The sequence below is a fragment of the Pseudophryne corroboree genome, chromosome 2, assembly GCF_028390025.1.
Source record: "Pseudophryne corroboree isolate aPseCor3 chromosome 2, aPseCor3.hap2, whole genome shotgun sequence".
Lineage (NCBI taxonomy): Eukaryota > Metazoa > Chordata > Amphibia > Anura > Myobatrachidae > Pseudophryne > Pseudophryne corroboree.
Window position 1 is genome coordinate 945,376,408 of NC_086445.1, and position 21,548 is coordinate 945,397,955.

At 47.2% G+C, this 21,548-nt stretch overlaps 1 protein-coding gene and 1 long non-coding RNA gene across 2 annotated transcripts; one reads left to right on the forward strand and one right to left on the reverse strand.

The window, feature by feature from the left end:
• Nucleotides 1-17,587: 17,587 nt before the first annotated feature.
• Nucleotides 17,588-20,250, reverse strand: LOC134986937 (myb-related transcription factor, partner of profilin-like). The gene is made up of 4 exons (XM_063950464.1): nt 19,829-20,250; nt 19,192-19,251; nt 18,904-19,116; nt 17,588-18,282 (listed from the first exon to the last, which is right to left on the reverse strand). Exons 1-4 carry the CDS (start codon nt 20,175-20,177, stop codon nt 17,603-17,605), a joined length of 1,302 nt encoding a protein of 433 aa, XP_063806534.1. The 5' UTR covers nt 20,178-20,250; the 3' UTR covers nt 17,588-17,602.
• Nucleotides 18,977-19,369, forward strand: LOC134986953 (uncharacterized). Its single transcript, XR_010192722.1, has 2 exons — nt 18,977-19,056; nt 19,166-19,369. It is a non-coding gene; the product is annotated as an uncharacterized LOC134986953 (long non-coding RNA).
• Nucleotides 20,251-21,548: the final 1,298 nt, after the last annotated feature.

Sequence of the window (21,548 nt, forward strand, 5' to 3'; positions counted from 1 at the left end):
AAAGAATTAATTAATCTCTCCTTGCACAAACTGGCTCTACAGTGGCAAGATGTCGTCCTCATCCTCAGATTCCACCCCCCCCCCCCTTCAGTGTATACATCCTTATCCTCATAGAGAAATAGTATTCTAACAAACAAACCACATCATTTAGGTGTCAGTGGACTGCTTATGCTTTTACCCAAAGTTTCGGAACTTGACAATGACTTATGATGAATGCGCTGCAGGTGACGTATAAGGGAGGATGTTCCTAGGTGGTTAACGTCCTTCCCCTATTTATTATGGATTGACAAAGGCAACAGATGGCTCAACACCTGTTGTCCAGATTTGTGGAGAAATAATTCCACACTGAAGAGGTGGCTTTTTTGGTATTTTGCCCTGGCATGACAATGCGCTTTTTCATCCCATGGGCAACAACTGTCTCCACTGGTGCCTTATTCAAGCAAACCACATCACCATCAGAATCCTCATTGTCAACTTCCATTGCAGCGCTAGCTACACCCATATCCTCCTCATCCTTGTGTACTTCTACAGTGGCATACTCAATCTCAATATCAGCAACTGGATTGGCGGTGCTCCTCCCAGCACTTGCAGGGGGCGTGCAAATGGTAGTAGGAGCCTCCTCTTCTCACACAGTGTTGGGAAGGTCATGCCTAGACTTCGCAACCGTGGACAGTGCCAGCATTCCTGTATTTTCACAACACCCCTGTAATTTTACAGCATTCAAGACATGGCCAGTGTACATTTATTTTCACTGCACCCCTGTATTTTTTTACAGCTTATAGGACCAGTGTACTTTTATTTTAACAACAGCACCCCTGAATTTTTACAGCATACAGGGCCAGTGTACATTTATTTTCACTGCACCCCTGAATTTTTTCAGCATATAGGGCCAGTGTACATTTAATTTCACTGCACCCCTGAATTTGTACAGCATACAAGACAGGGCCAGTGTACATTGATTTTCACTGCACCCCTGAATTTTTACAGAATACAGGGCCAGTGTACATTTATTTTCACTGCACCCCAGAATTTTTACAGCATACCAGACAGGGCCAGTGTACATTGATTTTACTGCACCCCTGAATTTTTACAGCATACAGGGCCAGTATAATGTTATTTTAACAGCAGCACCCCTATATTTTTACAGTATACAAGACCAGTGTGCTTTTAATTTTTAACAACTGTACCCCTGAATTTTTAAAGCATACAGGGCCAGTGTAATGTTATTTTAACAGCAGCACCCCTATATTTTCACAGCATACAGGACCAGTGTGCTTTTAATTTTTAACAACTGCACCCCTGATTTTTTTTTACCTCATATAGAGCCAGTGAAATGTTATTTTAACAACAGCACCCCTATATTTTACAGCATACAGAGCAGTGTGCTTTTAATTTTTAACAACTGCACCCCTGAATTTTTACAGCATACAGGGCCAGTGTAATGTTATTTTAACAGCATCACCCCTATATTTTACAGTATACAGGAGGACAGTGCCCCTGCCACCTGTACAACACAGTGACAGCCAGGACAGCAACACCCATGCACAGCTGCAGCACCCGTAACAGCACATGAAACACCAGTGACAGCCAGGACAGCACCCCTAACACAGCACAGGAACAACACAGTGACTGCAGCAGCACCCCTACAGAGAACACACTAACTCCACCCGACACCACCACCCACAGAGAGACAGAGGGCTGTCTCACTCACTCTCCGTGAGTCAAAATGGCAGTGATGCGCAGCTATTTATATGGAATCCAAAACCTGCGAGATTCCGACAGCAGGATGATGATGCTTTGCCTTGTTCTGGTTTCCGAGGGAAGTCCCGAGCCGGACTCGGATCCGGGCTCAAAGTGTGAAGTTCGGGGGGGGGGGGACGGTTCTCAGGGAACCGAACCCGCACATCTCTACTAATGACAGGGGAGGCACTGCTTCCCCTCCCCCCCTGACTGCACGTCCCTAACTCACGGGCCCCTGGAACTAGGGGGCCCACACACTGCACACCCTGCTCCCATGTTATACAGTACTTACCTTGACAGTGCTGCATGAATCACCAAATGGCACGCTGTTCCCAGTGTTTTAAGCATGTGTAGTAGATCATTTGTGGAGAAAATGGCTACCACACCACTCTCATGGAGACATGCGCATGCACAGTAGGCTCTGGCATAGTGTAAGTGTCTACCCACTTGACCGCCAGCTAGAGAGGAGGAGGCCCATGCAAAGAATACTATTCAAATTATTACAAATCTTTACATACAGCCTCCTACATCTACAGCCCCATATGTATAATAAAACATTCAGTTATTTACCACCTGCTTTTTGCTAAAAGTCTACATTCCTATACTTCCCAACTTTTCACGTGACATAGCCCGAATCTCACTGTGTGTATGGGCCTTAAGGCAGCTTGCGATACAGATTCGATCCCGATGCGCTCTCCCGTGAGGTCGGTATCATAAGGTTAGATAGACTATGCAGGCAAGTCAATCTTGACTATCTAGTGTACTATCTAGTACAAAGTATAGTCAAAATTAGCACTTAGTCAAAATCGTACATAGACAAAATCTCAAGAACAGATAGTCAAAATCTGTCCTATCTGTGCTATCTGGGCTTTGGGGGAGTTCAAGGGAAATCGCATAGTCAAAATATTGAATATCCGCTTGATGTTTATTATATAGTCACAAATATTAAGTATCATCTATTATTATATTAAAGTACCTCCTATTGGAGATATCTTCTACAGTCCCCAATTTTCAATCGCAATAGAAAGCCTCCATATTTTATCTACAGGGGCTGCTTGATTGTGGAATTTATCCATCTCCAGAATGACATCTTCAGATCCCTATATAGTGAGATATTATTTTGTTTTGTCTTTAAATAATTCTGCAAAGATCCTGCATTCCAAGTACCTCCCACTAGAGGGCAGTGCTGCATTACAGTTTAATTATTAACTCTAAGTTGATTTTCATAATGGAAAACTTGCACATAAACTGTATTTCTCTAATGTCCTAAGTGGATGCTGGGGACTCCGTCAGGACCATGGGGTCCAGCGGCTCCGCAGGAGACAGGGCACAATAATAAAAGCCTTAGGATCAGGTGGTGTGCACTGGCTCCTCCCCCTATGACCCTCCCCCAAGCCTCAGTTAGATTTTTGTGCCCGGCCGAGAAGGGTGCAATCTAGGTGGCTCTCCTGAGCTGCTTAGAATAAAAGTTTAAGTTAGGTTTTTTATTTTCAGTGAGTCCTGCTGGCAACAGGCTCACTGCTACGAGGGACTTAGGGGAGAGAAGTAAACTCACCTGCGTGCAGGATGGATTTGCTTCTTAGGCTACTGGACACCATTAGCTCCAGAGGGAGTCGGAACACAGGTCTCACCCTGGGGTTCGTCCCGGAGCCGTGCCGCCGACCCCCCTTGCAGATGCCGAAGTTGAAGAGGTCCAGAGGTCCAGAAACAGGCGGCAGAAGACTTTCAGTCTTCATAAGGTAGCGCACAGCACTGCAGCTGTGCGCCATTGTTGTCAGCACACTTCATACCAGCGGTCACTGAGGGTGCAGGGCGCTGGGGGGGGCGCCCTGGGCAGCAATGTATTATACCTTTTTTATGGCTAAAATACATCACATATAGCCCTTGAGGCTATATGGATGTATTTAACCCCTGCCAGATCTCACAAACTCCGGGAGAAGAGCCCGCCGTTTTAGGGGGCGGGGCCTATTCTCCTCAGCACACGGCGCCATTTTCCTGCTCAGCTCTGCTGTGAGGAAGGCTCCCAGGCTCTCCCCTGCACTGCACTACAGAAACAGGGTTAAAACAGAGAGGGGGGGCACTTATTTGGCGATATGATTACATATGTGAAAATGCTATAAGGGAAAACACTTGTATAAGGGGTTGTCCCTGTATAATTATAGCGTTTTTGGTGTGTGCTGGCAAACTCTCCCTCTGTCTCCCCAAAGGGCTAGTGGGGTCCTGTCCTCTATCAGAGCATTCCCTGTGTGTGTGCTGTGTGTCGGTACGTGTGTGTCGACATGTAGGAGGACGATGTTGGTGAGGAGGCGGAGCAAATTGCCTGTATTGGTGATGTCACTCTCTAGGGAGTCGACACCGGAATGGATGGCTTATTTAGGAATTACGTGATAATGTCAACACGATGCAAGGTCGGTTGACGACATGAGACGGCCGGCAAACAAATTAGTACCTGTCCAGGCGTCTCAGACACCGTCAGGGGCTTGTAAAAACGCCCATTTACCTCAGTTGGTCGACACAGACACAGACACGGACACTGACTTCAGTGTCGACGGTGAAGAAACAAACGTATTTTCCTTTAGGGCCACACGTTACATGTTAAGGGCAATGAAGGAGGTGTTACATATTTCTGATACTACAAGTACCACAAATAAGGGTATTATGTAGGGTGGGAATAATCTACTTGTAGTTTTTCCTGAATCAGATAAATTAAAGTGTGTGATGATACGGGGGTTTCCTCCGATAGAAAATTATTGGAGGTATACCCTTTCCCGCCAGAAGTGAGGGCGAGTTGGGAAACACACCTTAGGGTGGATAAGGCGCTCACACGCTTATAAAAACAAGTGGCGTTACCGTCTCCAGATACGGCCGCCCTCAAAGAGCCAGCTGATAGGAAGCTGAAAAATATCCTAAAAAGTATATACACACATACTGGTGTTATACTACGACCAGCAATCGCCTCAGCCTGGATGTGCAGCGCTGGGGGGGCTTGGTCGGATTTCCTGACTGAAAATATTGATACCCTTGACAGGAACAATATTTTATTGACTATAGAGCATTTTATGGATGCATTTCTATATATGCGAGATGCGCAGAGGGATATTTGCATTCTGGCATCAAGAGTAGATGTGATGTCCATATCTGCCAGACGATGTTTATAGACACGACAGTGGTCAGGTGATGCAGATTCCAGACGGCACATGGAAGTATTGCCGTATAAAGGGGCGGTCCATCGGACCTGGTGGCCATGGCAATAGCTGGAAAATCCACTTTTGTTACCCCAAGTCACATCTCAGCAGAAAAGGACACAGTCTTTTCAGTCTCAGTCCTTTCGTACCCATAAAGGCAGGCGGGCAAAAGGCCAGTCATATCTGCCCAGGATTAGAGGAAAGGGAAGAAGACTGCAGCAGGCAGCCCATTCCCAGGAACAGAAGTCCTCCACAGCTTCTGCCAAGTCCGCAGCATGACGCTGGGGCCATACAAGCGGACTCAGGTGCGGTGGGGGGTCATCTCAAGAGTTTCAGCACGCAGTGGGCTCACTCGCAAGGGGACTCCTGGATCCTACATGTAGTATCCCAGGTGTACATTGGAAATTCGAGACGTCTTCCCCTCACAAGTTCCTGAAGTCTGCTTTACCAACGTCTCCCTCCGACAGGGAGGCAGTATTGGAAAAAAATTCACAGGCTGTATTCCCAGCAGGTGATAATCAAAGTACCCCTCCTACAACAAGGGAAGGGGTATTATTCCACACTATATTGTGGTACTGAAGCCAAACGGCTCGGTGAGATCTAAAAGATTTGAACAATTACATACAAGGGTTCAAATCAAGATGGAGTCACTCAGAGCAGTGATAGCGAACCAGGACGATATGGTGTCACTGGATATCAGCGACGCTTACCTACATGTCCAAATTTTGCCCTTCTCACCAAGGGTATCTCAGGTTCGTGGTACAGAACTGTCACTATCAGTTCAGACGCTGCCGTTTGGATTGTCTACGGCACCCCGGGTCTTTACCATGGTAATGGCCGAAATGATGATTCTTCCTAAAAGAAATATGGACGCTTTCCTGATAAGGGCAAGGTCCAGAGAACAGTTGGCGGTCGGAGTAGCACTATCTCAAGTAGTTCTACGACAGCACGAGTGGATTCTAAATATTCCAAAATCGCAGCTTTTTCCGACGACACGTCTAATGTTCCTAGGAATGATTCTGGACACAGTCCAGAAAAGGATGTTTTCTCCCGGAGAAGAAGACCAGGGAGTTATCCGAGCTAGTCAGGAACCTCCTAAAACCAGGAAAAGTATCAGTGCATCATTGCACAAGGGTCCTGTGAAAAATGGTGGTTTCTTACAAAGCGATCCCATTCGGTAGATTTCACGCAAGAACCTTTCAGTGGAATCTGCTGGGAAAATGGTCCGGATCGCATCTTCAGATGCATCAGCGGATAACCCTGTCTCCAAGGACAAGGGTGTTTTTCTTCTGCGGTGGCTGCAGAGTGCTCATCTATGAAAGGGCCGCAGATTCGACATTCAGGACTGGGTCCTGGTGACCACGGATGCCAACCTGAGTGGCTGGGGAGCAGTCACACAAGGAAAAAATTTCCAGGGAGTGTGATCAAGTCTGGAGACTTCTCTCCACATAAATATACTGGAGCTAAGGGCAATTTACAAGGCTCTAAGCTTAGCAAGACCTCTGCTTCAAGGTCAGCCGGTATTGATCCAGTGGGACAACATCACGGCAGTCGCCCACGTAAACAGACAGGGCGGCACATGAAGCAGGAGGGAAATGGCAGAAACTGCAAGGATTCTTCGCTGGGCGAAAAATCATGTGATAACACTCTCAGCAGTGTTAATTCCGGGAGTGGAAAACTGGGAAGCAAACTTCCTCAGCAGGCATAACCTCCACCCGGGAGAGTGGGGACTTCAGCGGGAAGTCTTCTACATGATTGTAAACCGTTGGGAAAAACCAAAGGTGGACATGATGGCGTCCCGCCTGAACAAAAAACTAGGCAAATATTGCGCCAGGTCAAGGGACCCTCAGGCAATAGCGGTGGACGCTCTGGTAACACTGTGGGTGTACCAGTCAGGGTATGTGTTCCCTCCTATGCATCTCATACCAAAAGTACTGAGAATCATAAGAAGGAGATGAGTAAGAACGATACTCGTGGTTCCGGATGGGTCAAGAAGGACTTGGTACCCGGAACTTCAAGAGATGCTCACGGAAGAACCGTGGCCTCTACCTTTAAGAAAGGACCTGCTCCAGCAGGGGCCTTGTCTGTTCCAAGACTTACCGCGACTGCGTTTGACGGCATGGCAGTTGAACGCCGGATCCTGAAAGGGCATTCCAGATGAAGTCATCCCTACCCTGGTCGAAGCCAGGAAGGATGTAACCGCAAAACATTTTCACCGCATTTGGCGAAAATATGTTGCGTGGTGTGAGGCCAAGAAGGTCCCTACAGAGGAATTCCAACTGGGTCGTTTCCTACATTTCCTGAAAACAGGACTGTCTATGGGCCTAAAATTAGGGTCCATTAAGGTTCAAATTTCGACCCTGTCAAATTTCTTCCAGAAAGAACTGGCTTCAGTGCCTGAAGTTCAGACGTTTGTAAAAGGGGTACTGCATATACAGCCTCCTTTTGTGCCCCAGTGGCACCTTGGGATCTCAATGTTGTTTTGAGTTTCCTAAAAGTCACATTGGTTTGATCCACTCACCACTGTGGAATTAAAATATTTCACATGGAAGGTGAAGATTCTATTAGCCCTGGCTTCAGCCAGGCGTGTGTCAGAATGGGTGCCTTTATCATATAAAAGCCCTTACTTAATTTTTCATTCTGACAGGGCAGAATTGAGGACTCGTCCTCAATTTCTCCTTAAGGTGTTTTCTGTTTTTCACATGAACCAACCTATTGTGGTACCTGCGGCTACTAGGGACTTGGAGGACTCCAAGTTACTTGACGTTGTCAGGGCCCTGAAAATATATGTTTCCAGGACGACTGGAGTCAGAAAATCTGACTCGCTGTTTAGCCTGTATGCACCCAACAAGATGGGTGTTCCTGCTTCTAAGCAGACGATTGCTCGCTGGATTTGTAGTACAATTCAGCTTGCACATTCTGTGGCAGGCTTGCCACAGCCAAAATCAGTAAAAGCCCATTCCACAAGGAAGTGGGCTCATCTTGGGCGGCTGCCCGAGGGGTCTCGGCTTTACAACTTTGCCGAGCTGCTACTTGGTCAGGGGCACACCCTGACTGAGGAGGACCTGGAGTTCTCTCATTCGGTGCTGCAGAGTCATCCGCACTCTCCCGCCCGTTTGGGAGCTTTGGTATAATCCCCATGGTCCTGACGGAGTCCCCAGCATCCACTTAGGACGTTAGAGAAAATAAGAATTTACTTACCGATAATTCTATTTCTCGTAGTCCGTAGTGGATGCTGGGCGCCCATCCCAAGTGCGGATTGTCTGCAATACTTGTACATAGTTATTGTTACAAAAATCGGGTTATTCTTGTTGTGAGCCATCTTTTCAGAGGCTCCTTCGTTGTTATCATACTGTTAACTGGGTTCAGATCACAGGTTGTACGGTGTGATTGGTGTGGCTGGTATGAGTCTTACCCGGGATTCAATATCCTTCCTTATTATGCACGCTCGTCCGGGCACAGTATCCTGGCTGAGGCTTGGGGGAGGGTCATAGGGGGAGGAGCCAGTGCACACCACCTGATCCTAAGGCTTTTATTATTGTGCCCTGTCTCCTGCGGAGCCGCTGGACCCCATGGTCCTGACGGAGTCCCCAGCATCCACTACGGACTACGAGAAATAGAATTATCGGTAAGTAAATTCTTATTTTAATAATATCCACAAAAAAAAAGTCTGTCAGACAGAAGCATCCATTTTGTCACATTAGATGAAAGGAAGCTGAAATGACAGAATTGGAAACAGAATTTGAAACATTATTGGATTGAAATATAACAATCTACGATTTTTGCTGCAAGTTCATTAGTTATTTTTTTTTTAATTATAAGGGGGCACCAAATGATTATTTTCATTATAAGGCGGCACTCTGGGGTAAACGCTGGATTTCTAGAGGGGTGTTTCCTGAATTCGGAAATTAATTAGTCCCCTCCTTTATGCGACTCAACTCTGCGCAGTCAGCGCCTGGTAGAAACTGATGTGTAAACCTACTTTTCTCCCATTAGTCTGTGCCTGGACAAGAACCGTCACAGCGCTGCTGTAGCTGCGGGGTGGGGAAAGTTGTAGAAGATCTGCATTTTAGATGTTGACCTTAATAGTTTTTGAAGATCCAATGCCAGCTTGCAGATCATACTGTTTCTGCCAAACCAGCTGTTTCTTACCATTATCACTGCTCTGTGACAGTCAACTCGGCAGAGTTATTCAGCAGTTGCCCAGACTACCACAATATAGCATGGACCAGTGGATTCTTGCTGCAGCTTAAGGGGCAGATCATGTACGAATCCTTACTGAGAGATAAAGTGGAGAAAGATAAAGTACCAGCCAATCAGCTCCTACATGTCATTTTTCAAACAGTCTGTAACATGGCATTTAGGAGCTGATCGTCTGGTACTTTAGCTCTCTCCACTTTATCACTCTCCAAGTCTAGTACATCTCTCTATAACCCCTTTCACATCGCAAAAATAACCCGGTATCGACCCGGCATATTGCCGGACCGACACGGGTCAGTGGTCGATGTGAAATGGTCTCATGAGAATTCCCGGGTCGCCTTACCCGGAAATTCAACCCGGGTATTGATAAGTGTAATTCCCGGGTTAAATACCGGGTCAGTGGCAGTGTAAACGGGTTCCCGGGTCGATGCGACCCGGGGACCCATTTACTACATAGGGAGAGTCGGCGCAGAGATGAGCTCATCTCCCAGAGCCACCCCCGCTGCCTGCTCCACCCCCTGCCGCTATGGCAACCGACCCAGCATAGTTCCGGGTCTGAAAGCCAGCGCAGAGGCTCCAATGCCGGATCCCACCCGGGAAGGACCCGTTTCCAATTTCCGGGTGGGATCCGGCATTGGAGATCTGAAAGGGGTATATGCCTGCTGTGTACCAGATGTTTAGTGTAATTATAAAGGGACAAACATTTTTCTAATTACCCACAGGCCAAGCGATACCAGCAGTGCCATAACTAGACATTTTAGCGCTGTGTGCAAGAAATGGCATCGGCGCCCCCCCTTAACGTAAACCGGTGGCATTGTGCGCCGTAGGCGCGCGCAAAATATATAGGGGCGTGGCTTCACGGGAAAGGGGTGTGGCCACAAAATAATACCAATTCATATAATGGTGCACAGTAGTCTCCATTATTCAAATTACGCCGCACAGTAGCGCCGCTACACCAGGTAGAGTCCCCTTCTTACACATAACGGCAGACAGCGTCCCCCTTTTTTACACATTACAGCAGACAGCGCCCCCCTTTTTACACATTACGGCAGACAGCGTCCTTTTTTTTACACATTACGGCAGAGTCCCCTTTTTACACATTACGGCAGACAGCATCCCCTTTTTTACACATTACGGCAGACAGCGTCCCCTTTTTTACACATTGCGGCAGAGTCCCCTTGTTACACATTACGGCAGACAGAGTCCCCTTCTTACACATTACGGCAGACAGCGTCCCCTTTTTACATGTTACGGCAGACGGCGTCCACCTTTTACACATTACGGCAGACAGCGTCCCCTTTTACACATTACAGCAGAAAGAGTCCACCTTTTACACGTTACGAAAGGCACCACCATTTACACGTTTCGGCAGGCCCCACTGTTTACACGTTATGGCAGGATATGTCCCCCTTTTACACATTATGGCAGGCAGAGTTCCCCTTTAACACAGTACGGCAGGCAGATTCTCCCTTACACCCCCCCCACCCTTAGAGTGTAGTGTAGTGTAGTGTAGTGTACTGTGGTGTAGTGTACTGTAGTGAAGTGTAGTGTAATATACTGTAGTGTAGTGTACTGTAGTGAAGTGTACTGTAATATAGTGTAGTGAAGTGTAGTGTAATATAGTGTAGTGTACTGTAGTATAGTGTAGTGTCTGTGTAGGCACTTACATGCTGTTACCAGCTCCTGACTCCCCCTGTCCACTTCACAGAACTCAGCCGCAGCGCTGCCGGGACCTCAGCAGCAGCGGCTTAAGCTGTACACAGGCGGGCGGCTTCACCGGGACACGGGTGGGCGGGTGGCGGCTTCAGCAGCAGGACTCAGTCGTGTGGGCGTCAGTGGCTTCAGCCGGATGCAGGCGGTGCTGCCACCTAAAACAGTTAATCTGCGGCCGTGCGGGTGTGATGCTTGATGGTGCGTCCTCAGTGCATTTGCGCTATGGGCAAGGCACCATCGGCACACACCTAGTTACGGCTCTGGGAAGGAGGAGAGGATAGGCAGTGGCAAGGCAGCTGATTCAGGAAGGTGCGATCTTGAAAGGGGCCCCCGTCCCCCTCTCTCTGTTGTCACTACAATTCTTCTTAGGGGAGAGTGAAAGTGAGAAACAGAGATTAACAGGGGAAGAGAGAGAGAGAAGGAGGGAGAGGAGCAAGAAAGAGAGGGGGGGAGGGAATCAGGAAAAGAAAGTGAGGGTTTCATTGAAAAAATAAGAATTTACTCACCGGTAATTCTATTTCTCGTAGTCCGTAGTGGATGCTGGGAACTCCGTAAGGACCATGAGGAATAGACGGGCTCCGCAGGAGACTGGGCACTCTAAAAGAAAGATTAGGTACTATCTGGTGTGCACTGGCTCCTCCCTCTATGTCCCTCCTCCAGACCTCAGTTAAGGAAACTGTGCCCGGAAGAGCTGACACAACAAGGAAAGGATTTGGAATCCAGGGTAAGACTCATACCAGCCACACCAATCACACCGTACAACTTGTGATAACCATACCCAGATAACAGTATGAACAACAACTGAGCCTCAGTAACAGATGGCTCATAACAATAACCCTTTAGTTAAGCAATAACTATATACATGTATTGCAGAGAGTCCGCACTTGGGACGGGCGCCCAGCATCCACTACGGACTACGAGAAATAGAATTACCGGTGAGTAAATTCTTATTTTCTCTGACGTCCTAGTGGATGCTGGGAACTCCGTAAGGACCATGGGGATTATACCAAAGCTCCCAAACGGGCGGGAGAGTGCGGATGACTCTGCAGCACCGAATGAGCAAAGGCAAGGTCCTCCTCAGCCATGGTATCAAACTTGTAGAACTTAGCAAATGTGTTTGAACCCGACCAAGTAGCAGCTCGGCAAAGCTGTAAAGCCGAGACCCCTCGGGCAGCCGCCCAAGAAGAGCCCACCTTCCTTGTGGAATGGGCTTTTACCAATTTAGGATGCGGTAACCCTGCCGCAGAATGAGCTTGCTGAATCGTGTTACAGATCCAGCGCGCAATAGTTTGCTTTGAAGCAGGAGCACCCAGCTTGTTGGGTGCATGCAGGACAAACAGCGAGTCAGTTTTCCTGACTCCAGCCGTCCTGGCTACATAGATTTTCAAAGCCTTGACTACATCCAGTAACTTGGAGTAATCCAAGTCCCGAGTAGCCGCAGGCACCACAATAGGTTGGTTCAAATGAAACGCTGACACCACCTTAGGGAGAAACTGGGGACGAGTCCTCAATTCTGCCCTGTCCATTTGGAAGATCAGATAAGGGCTTTTACATGACAAAGCCGCCAATTCTGACACACGCCTAGCCGAAGCTAAGGCCAATAGCATGACCACTTTCCACGTGAGATATTTTAGCTCAACGGTCTTAAGTGGCTCAAACCAGTGGGATTTCAGGAAATCCAACACAACGTTAAGATCCCAAGGTGCCACTGGAGGCACAAAAGGGGGCTGAATATGCAGCACTCCCTTAACAAACGTCTGAACTTCAGGCAGTGAAGCCAGTTCTTTTTGAAAGAAAATAGATAGGGCCGAAATCTGGACCTTTATGGACCCCAATTTTAGGCCCATAGTCACGCCTGACTGTAGGAAGTGCAGAAATCGCCCCAGCTGGAATTCCTCTGTTGGGGCCTTCCTGGCCTCACACCAGGCAACATATTTCCGCCATATGCGGTGATAATGATTTGCTGTCACATCCTTCCTAGCTTTTATCAGCGTAGGAATCACTTCATCTGGAATGCCCTTTTCCGTTAGGATCCGGCGTTCAACCGCCATGCCGTCAAATGCAGCCGTGGTAAGTCTTGGAACAGACAGGGCCCCTGCTGTAACAGGTCCTGTCTGAGAGGCAGAGGCCATGGGTCCTCTGAGATCATTTGTAGTTCTGGGTACCAAGTTCTTCTTGGCCAATCCGGAACGATGAGTATAGTTCTTACTCTTCTCTTTCTTACTATCCTCAGTACCTTGGGTATGAGAGGAAGAGGAGGGAACACATAAACCGACTGGTACACCCACGGTGTCACTAGTGCGTCCACAGCTATCGCCTGAGGGTCCCTTGACCTGGCGCAATATCTTTTTTTTTAACTTTTTGTTGAGGCGGGACACCATCATGTCCACCTGTGGCCGTTCCCAACGGTTTACAATCTGCGTGAAGACTTCTGGATGAAGTCCCCACTCTCCCGGGTGGAGGTCGTGCCTGCTGAGGAAATCTGCTTCCCAGTTGTCCCCTCCCGGAATGAACACTGCTGACAGTGCTAGCACGTGATTCTCCGCCCATCGGAGAATCCTTGTGGCTTCTGCCATCGCCATCCTGCTTCTTGTGCCGCCCTGGCGGTTTACATGGGCGACCGCCGTGATGTTGTCTGATTGAATCAGCACTGGTTGGTTTTGAAGCAGGGGCTCTGCTTGACTCAGGGCATTGTAAATGGCTCTTAGTTCCAGTATATTTATGTGTAGTGAAGTCTCCTGACTTGACCACTGTCCTTGGAAGTTCCTTCCCTGAGGGACTGCCCCCCATCCTCGAAGGCTTGCATCCGTGGTCACCAGGACCCAGTCCTGTATGCCGAATCTGCGGCCCTCGAGAAGATGAGCACTCTGCAGCCACCACAGCAGAGACACCCTGGCCCTTGGGGACAGGGTGATCAACCGATGCATCTGAAGATGCGATCCGGACCATTTGTCTAACAGATCCCACTGAAAGATCCTTGCATGGAACCTGCCGAAGGGAATTGCTTCGTAAGAAGCCACCATCTTTCCCAGGACTCGCGTGCAGTGATGCACCGACACCTGTTTTGGTTTCAGGAGGTCCCTGACCAGAGATGACAATTCCTGGGCCTTCTCCACCGGGAGAAACACCTTCTTCTGTTCTGTGTCCAGAATCATGCCCAGGAAGAGCAGACGCGTCGCAGGAATCAGCTGCGACTTTGGGATATTCAGAATCCAGCCGTGCTGTTGCAACACTTCCCGAGAGAGTGCTATGCTGACTAACAACTGCTCTCTGGACCTCGCCTTTATAAGGAGATCGTCCAAGTACGGGATAATTATAACTCCCTTCTTCCGAAGGAGTATCATCATTTCGGCCATTACCTTGGTAAATACTCTCGGTGCCGTGGACAGACCAAACGGCAACGTCTGGAATTGGTAATGACAATCCTGTACCACAAACCTGAGGTACTCCTGGTGAGGTGGGTAAATGGGGACATGCAAGTAAGCATCCTTGATGTCCAGCGACACCATAAAATCCCCCTCTTCCAGGCTTGCAATAACTGCCCTGAGCGATTCCATTTTGAACTTGAACTTCCTTATATAAGTGTTCAAGGATTTTAAATTCAGAATGGGTCTCACCGAACCGTCTGGTTTCGGTTCCACAAACATTGTGGAATAGTAACCCCGTCCCTGTTGAAGGAGGGGAACCTTGATTATCACCTGCTGGAGGTACAGCTTGTGAATTGCCGCCAGTACTACCTCCCTTTCCCTGCGAGCAGCTGGCAAGGCTGATTTGAGGTAACGGCGAGGGGGAGTCGCCTCGAACTCCAGCTTGTATCCCTGAGATACAATTTGTACAGCCCAGAGATCCACTTGTGAGCGAACCCACTGGTTGCTGAAGTTTCGGAGACGCGCCCCCACCGCACCCGGCTCCGCCTGTGGAGCCCCAGCGTCATGCGGTGGACTTAGAGGAAGCGGGCGAGGATTTTTGTTCTTGGGAACTGGCTGCCTGGTGCAGCTTCTTTCCTCTACCCCTGCCTCTGGGCAGAAAGGATGCGCCTCTAATCCGCTTGCCTTTCTGAGGCCGAAAGGACTGTACATGATAATACGGTGCTCTCTTAGGCTGTGAGGGAACCTGAGGTAAAAAAGTTGACTTCCCGGCTGTTGCCGTGGATACGAGGTCCGAGAGACCGTCCTCAAACAATTCCTCACCCTTATAAGGCAAAACCTCCATGTGTCTTTTAGAATCAGCATCACCTGTCCACTGCCGAGTCCATAAGACCCTCCTAGCAGAAATGGACATTGCATTAATTCTAGATGCCAGCAGGCAAATGTCCCTCTGTGCATCCCGCATATATAAGACGACGTCTTTAATATGTTCTATGGTTAGCAAAATAGTATCCCTGTCGAGGGAATCAATGTTGTCTGACAGGGTATCAGACCATGCGGCTGCAGCACTACACATCCATGCTGAAGCAATAGCAGGTCTCAGTATAGTACCTGAGTGTGTATACACAGACTTCAGGATAGCTTCCTGCTTTCTATCCGCAGGCTCCTTTAGGGCGGCCGTATCCTGAGACGGCAGTGCCACCTTTTTAGATAAGCGTGTGAGCGCCTTGTCCACCCTAGGGGATGTTTCCCAACGTAACCTGTCCGTTGGCGGGAAAGGGTACGCCATCAGTAACCTCTTAGAAATCACTTGTTTCTTTTCGGGGGAACTCCACACTTCCTCACACAATTCATTTAATTCATCAGATGGGGGAAAAGTCACTGGGGTAAATTTACTAAGGTCCCGATTTTGACCGAGATGCCGTTTTTTCATCAAAGTGTCATCTCGGTAATTTACTAAACTCAAATCACGGCAGAGATGAGGGCATTCGTATTTTTTTGGAAGTAGTTGTAAAAAAATACGAATGAATACACCATCGGTCAAAATACGCCTGTTTAGATATGAATCTCGGTCATTTACTAACCATTCGTAATTGTAATGTCTGCCGTGAAAATGCATTTGCGGCCGTGAAAAACTACAAATCGTAAAAAAGTCCTAAAAAAAAACGCACCTGCTTTTGAAAAGCGTGTTTACATGTGTACTCAATTATCCATTACTCACACCTGAATGTTTGGCCCTATAAAAGTGTTCCAGGCACATTTTGAAATTCTCTCACTCTGAAATGGCTGCTGTGGTGTGTGCCAATGACTTTCTGTTTGCTGTGGGATACCTTAGACTGCTCCATGAGGCTTCCAGAAATCAGGGCCAGGTAAGTGAACATGGTCAGCAGGTTGTCCAGGTGCCTCGGAGGCTGCGCCAGCCACGTTTTTTTAGGGGTCGTTTAAACTTAAACGCATTGTCCGATGATAGGGTCATACAGATGTTCCGCCTAAATAGAACCAACATTTTCCGCCTGTATGACCTTGTCAAACTGGGACTAGACCCTGAGACAGCACGCTCTCGCTCTGTCTCAGGCTTGCACAAACTCCTGGCTGTGTTACACTTTATGGCTACTGGGAGCTTCAAGGCTGTGGCAGGCGACGTTATTGGTATCTCACAGCCAACCTTTTCAAAATATTTGAATCAGGTGAGTCAAAAAATACATAGCCGGTTATGTCTAAGTGTTGCTTCTGTAAGCTCTTACAACACAGTATTGTATAGAATACCTGACATGACACTCACCTTAGATTGTTTAATGTCCACTCAGGTTTTGGATGTCTTGGAACCACATATTAATGCCTCAATCTGCTTCCCTACCCAGGAGTCGGAGTGGCGTGCTGTCAGGGTAGCTTTCTATGAGCTTGCTGGCATGCCCAATGTGCTGGGGGCCATAGATTGCACACACGTTCAGCTGAGATCACCTAGGGGTCGTCAATATATATATACTAATAGACATATGGCCCAATCCACTAATGTCCAGGTGGTCTGTGATGCAAATTTAAAAATTATGAGTGTTGTTGCAGGTTACCCTGGTGGCTGCCATGACTCCTTCATCCTCAGTCAGTCATCGCTCTTCGATAAATTTGAGGACGGACAAATGCCTGATGGCTGGCTGCTGGGTATGTTTAAAATGTGTTGTGTGTATGTCTTTTAACTACAAACTCCATTTTTGACTTGGGTAATGAATAATCTTACACATGTACTAATGTTGACTATATCTGTTTTTCAGGTGATGGTGGTTACGGCTGCTACTCTTGGCTCCTTACTCCATTGTCCCAACCTGATTCTCCTGCTGAACACAGTTACAATCATGCACATAAGGCTACGCGGAATGTGATAGAAAGATGTTTTGGTGTGCTGAAATCACGGTTTCGGTGTCTGGATAAATCTGCAGGCCTTTTGTTGTATAGTCCCTCAAAGGTGACTAGAATTGTGTTCTGCTGCTGTTTTCTCCATAATCTGTGTTTAAGTCAACATCTGGCACATGATGAGGGAGAAAGCAGTCAGCAAGCAGAGGAGTTAGAAACATCTGGTGACAGTGTGAGTACATATGTAGGGAGGCAGGTACGGCAAGAAGTGATTCAGCGGTATTTTTCGGGTAAGTTTTTGTAGGATGTAATTATCCTTGACTAAACACTTTGCAATACAAACAATTGTGTGTTTTGTTACTTACTGTTTGTTGTTTATAGTGGTGTGTACATTGTAGTTAGTTTATGTTATCAATACATTGTCATTCATTACCCCATAAAAACATACATACATACATAGCAGCTTCTACAATGTTTGAGACGGACACAGGAAGTTGTGTGTTTGTCAAAACAAAATTTTTATTGCGTTACTCAAAAGTTTTTGATGTATTATTTTTTGCGCTTGTGTGTGCTGGGTGCTGTGCTTTGTGCTGGCTCACTGGCACGTGCTCGGGAGGATCGCCGAACAGGGGAGGTTACTGGTGTTTGGGTAGGGGTCGTGGTTCCAGAGCTGGAGGTCACTTGTTGTGCTGCCATCAATGTTATGTTGTTGCTCAAATTATTTATGCTGGCATTCAGTTGTGTGTTGGTTGCAGTGTGGCTGGCTACAATCCGGGATAAAGATTCATTCACAACCTGGTTGTGCTGTATTAGTTGTATGAGTGTTTGGTGCTGGCGCTGTTGCTCATCAATGATGCGCGTTAAATGAGCCAGCATTTGGTTGTTGTCTGCCCGTATTTGCTCCATCGATGTTGCGATTCGGCCTACTTGGACAATCAGTCTGCCCGAGTTGCGACTAATGCGCGGTAGATGATGGGGCAGACTGGCAAGGTGTTGGGTATGTGCGGTCAGGCTGGCATTGCTTTGGGTCTGTTGGCTTGTCCAACTGGACCAAAAGTCATCTGGAATTTGTGGCTGGGGTGGAGCTTGTACCAGTTGTGGACTCATGGAGGCTTGGGGGATATCCTGCGGCTGTATTGGCTGGCTAGGGTCAACAGGTGTTAGTTGCAGTGTGAATGTTGCCTGTTGGTCTTGTCCCTGCTGGTCCACGTCGGGCATCAAGCTTGGCTCTGTATGGGGTGGACAACATGCACTGTTTACTTTACAAATAATATTTTTGCTAGTTCTAAACATTTCTACATTCATAATACTCCATTATTTTTGTATTTTGAGTTGTGTTTTTAAACTTATATTTTTTTTGGTTTACAAACACATATATACCATCACAGGCGTGCACATAGACTGACTTGCGGAATCCTCACCTAACTACCTCCCCTCCACAGCATTACAGTGTTCTGTCACCTCCCCTGTCCAGGATATAGACTGCTTACCTGGATATTCCCGAGGAGCGGAGCAAGTAAGCAGTCTACATACAGGACAGGGGAGGTGTGTGAACACTATAATGGTGTGGAGGGGGTGTTATTTTTTTATTTTAAGCCAGTAATGTGTTGTTATTTTTATGTGCACGTGTGTGGGCTAAATTTTTACAAATGTCTGTTCATTTTTAAATTTGATGTTGGCGATAGCAACCACTAAGATATTGAAAAATTCTGCATTTGCACCTTTAAAAATTTAAGACGTAACATCACATTGTTTGTTATGGCAAACATGTAATCTCAACTACAACTCACATCATAGTAACTGTACTGTGTAGATGATTTGCTATGTGTTTAGTTTATGTTTTGACTCACCAGATAACTGAGGTGATCTGGGCTCATCACTCTGTGGACTCGCCAATAGTGCCTGTGGTGGCTGGGGTGATACTGCAGAAATGCGCCGCCTGGGTGGGGAAGATGGAGCCGCAGATTCAGAGACAAGACGCCGTGTCTTACTTGGCCTCCTGGGTAAGTGCCCCGAGCCCTGTGATGGGCGCCTTAGAGGAGGGCGGCTTACAGAAGCAGAACCTATGAGAATATATAAACATTAATATTTTGTACTTCTATGTGTTTGCAGAATATGTGACTACAGTGAATTCTTACCTGCAATCCCAGCATCATCCTGAGTTGTCTGTGGCCTGTCTGGCCGGCTGGTCTGTCGGACTGTTGAAAAAGTTGTAAAAACATTATGACCATACTTTGTAAAAAAATGCTAACTGCAAAGCCTTAGTGTACTGTAACCATCTTGTACGTATTGTAAATTAAACTAATTTCTGCTTAAGATCTCCGTGATTCCTTAATTTGTTATGTATATAAAAATGTTCATGGTGTTGCCCAAAAAAAAAAAGTTACATTGATGAATTATGTGTCAGATATTGCATAGATTGATTACTTGCAACTTGAGCCAAAATGTAAAATAAAAGTTTATTTAAAAATTGAATTAAAAAAAAAAACATCAGAACAAGCTGCTATTAGATACAACAGCTATGTCCAAGCAATATCTCATATTAATTATTGCAACTACACATACCAGCATGCACTGCACCTGATTTTGCATTATAAATTTTAAAAAATATAGCCAAGGCAAGATGGGAAATGCAGTTTAAAAACACAAAAACAGCATAAGGGTGCATAGGCCTGCAATACATGACCAACAATGTATGCATACTTTTCCAAAAAAATTTCTCCACCATTATCATTTTGCACACTTTAAAATATAATTTCGAATTATCAAACTCACCATCCTGCGTGGGTCGGTCCGAATCCCGGACATGAGTTGCAGACACCACTTCTGCTGGAATCAGTGCCCGCACAGGCTCCTCCCACTCCCGATAGGTTGCCCGGAAAGGGGGGCCACCCCCGGTTTTGCGTGCTGATTTAGCCTCTTTGGCCATCTTGGCCTTGACACGGCGCTTTATGTCATAGAACCTCTTGCGACACGTGTCCTCAGTCCGCCTCACCACACCCTCACTATTTACGGCAACTATTACTTTCCCCCACAGGACAGACTTCCTGCGGGAGGACACCTTGGCAGCATCCTGCCCAAACAATTGCCGATGGTGCTTCATCAGCTCACGCACCAACGCCATGTTTTCAGCATAGCTGAACTTAATATTCCTGCCAGTCTTGGTAGTGGTGCGTGGCTGCGGAGCCACAGCACCATCACTCTCACTGGAGAATGCAGCAACAGGCACCCCCTCCTCCTCCTCCTCACTAACCTCCTCCCTCTCACTAACCCTCTCCACCTCACTCACCTCCTCCACCTCACTAACAGCCTCCACCTCACTAACCGCCTCCCTCTCTCTAACCTCCTCCACCACACTGACCTCTGAGTCAGACATGAGGACAAACAACACAAAACACAGAAAAATCAATACAGAAAACACACTCCTCCACTACTACTACTACACACCACACAGCCAACACACACGCTCACTCACTCACAAACAATGACAAAAGACTATAAAAAAAAAGAAGGACAAAAAAGTTTACAAACTGTGAAAAAACAATACTACAAATATGACAAGACTCCTTACACACACAGTACAGCACTCAACAATCACAAAACTCCGCAACAAATCCACCAAAAACTCCACCAAACTCACCAACTCCAAATACACCTTCCTCTCTCCTCTCCACTAGCTATGTGCACAGACACTCCTCCATCACGAATACAACCAATCACGGACGCGTGACAAAAACGAAACTTAGGACTAAAAACGCGGCCGCAACATCAAAATCACTGCCGTAACAGACATGTGACGCAGTCGTAAAATAAACTAAAAACACGGCCGCAAATCAAGCAAATCGGCCGCATTCTACACCAGAAAACCACGAATGACATCGACATCGGACAAAACAAAAAATACGAATACGACAGCTTAGTAAATCCGTCGTAACCAATTCAAAAAGTTGCAGTTTTACACTTTCAATGTCATTCGTGATTGAACTTTGACCTGAAACGGGAAAATACGAATCTTAGTAAATTTACCCCACTGACTGCTTTTTCTCCCCAAACATAATACCCTTCTTGGTAGTAACCGGGTTAATATCAGAAATGTGCAATACATTTTTAATTGCAGTAATCATGCATCGGATGGCTTTTGTAGACTGTGCATTTGTCTCATCCTCATCTACACTGGAGTCAGACTCCGTGTCGACATCTGTGTCTACCATCTGAGCTAGCGGGCGTTTATGAGCCCCTGATGGCCTCTGAGACGCCTGGGCAGGCGCGGGCTGAGATCCCGGCTGTCCCAAGGCTGCTGCGTCATCGAACCTTTTATGTAAGGAGTTGACACTGTCTGTTAAGACCTTCCACATATCCATCCAATCCGGTGTCGGCCCCGTCGGGGGCGACACCACACTTATCTGCCCTTGCTCCGCCTCCACGTAACCCTCCTCATCAAACATGTCGACACATCCGTACCGACACACCGCACACACACAGGGAATGCTCTGAC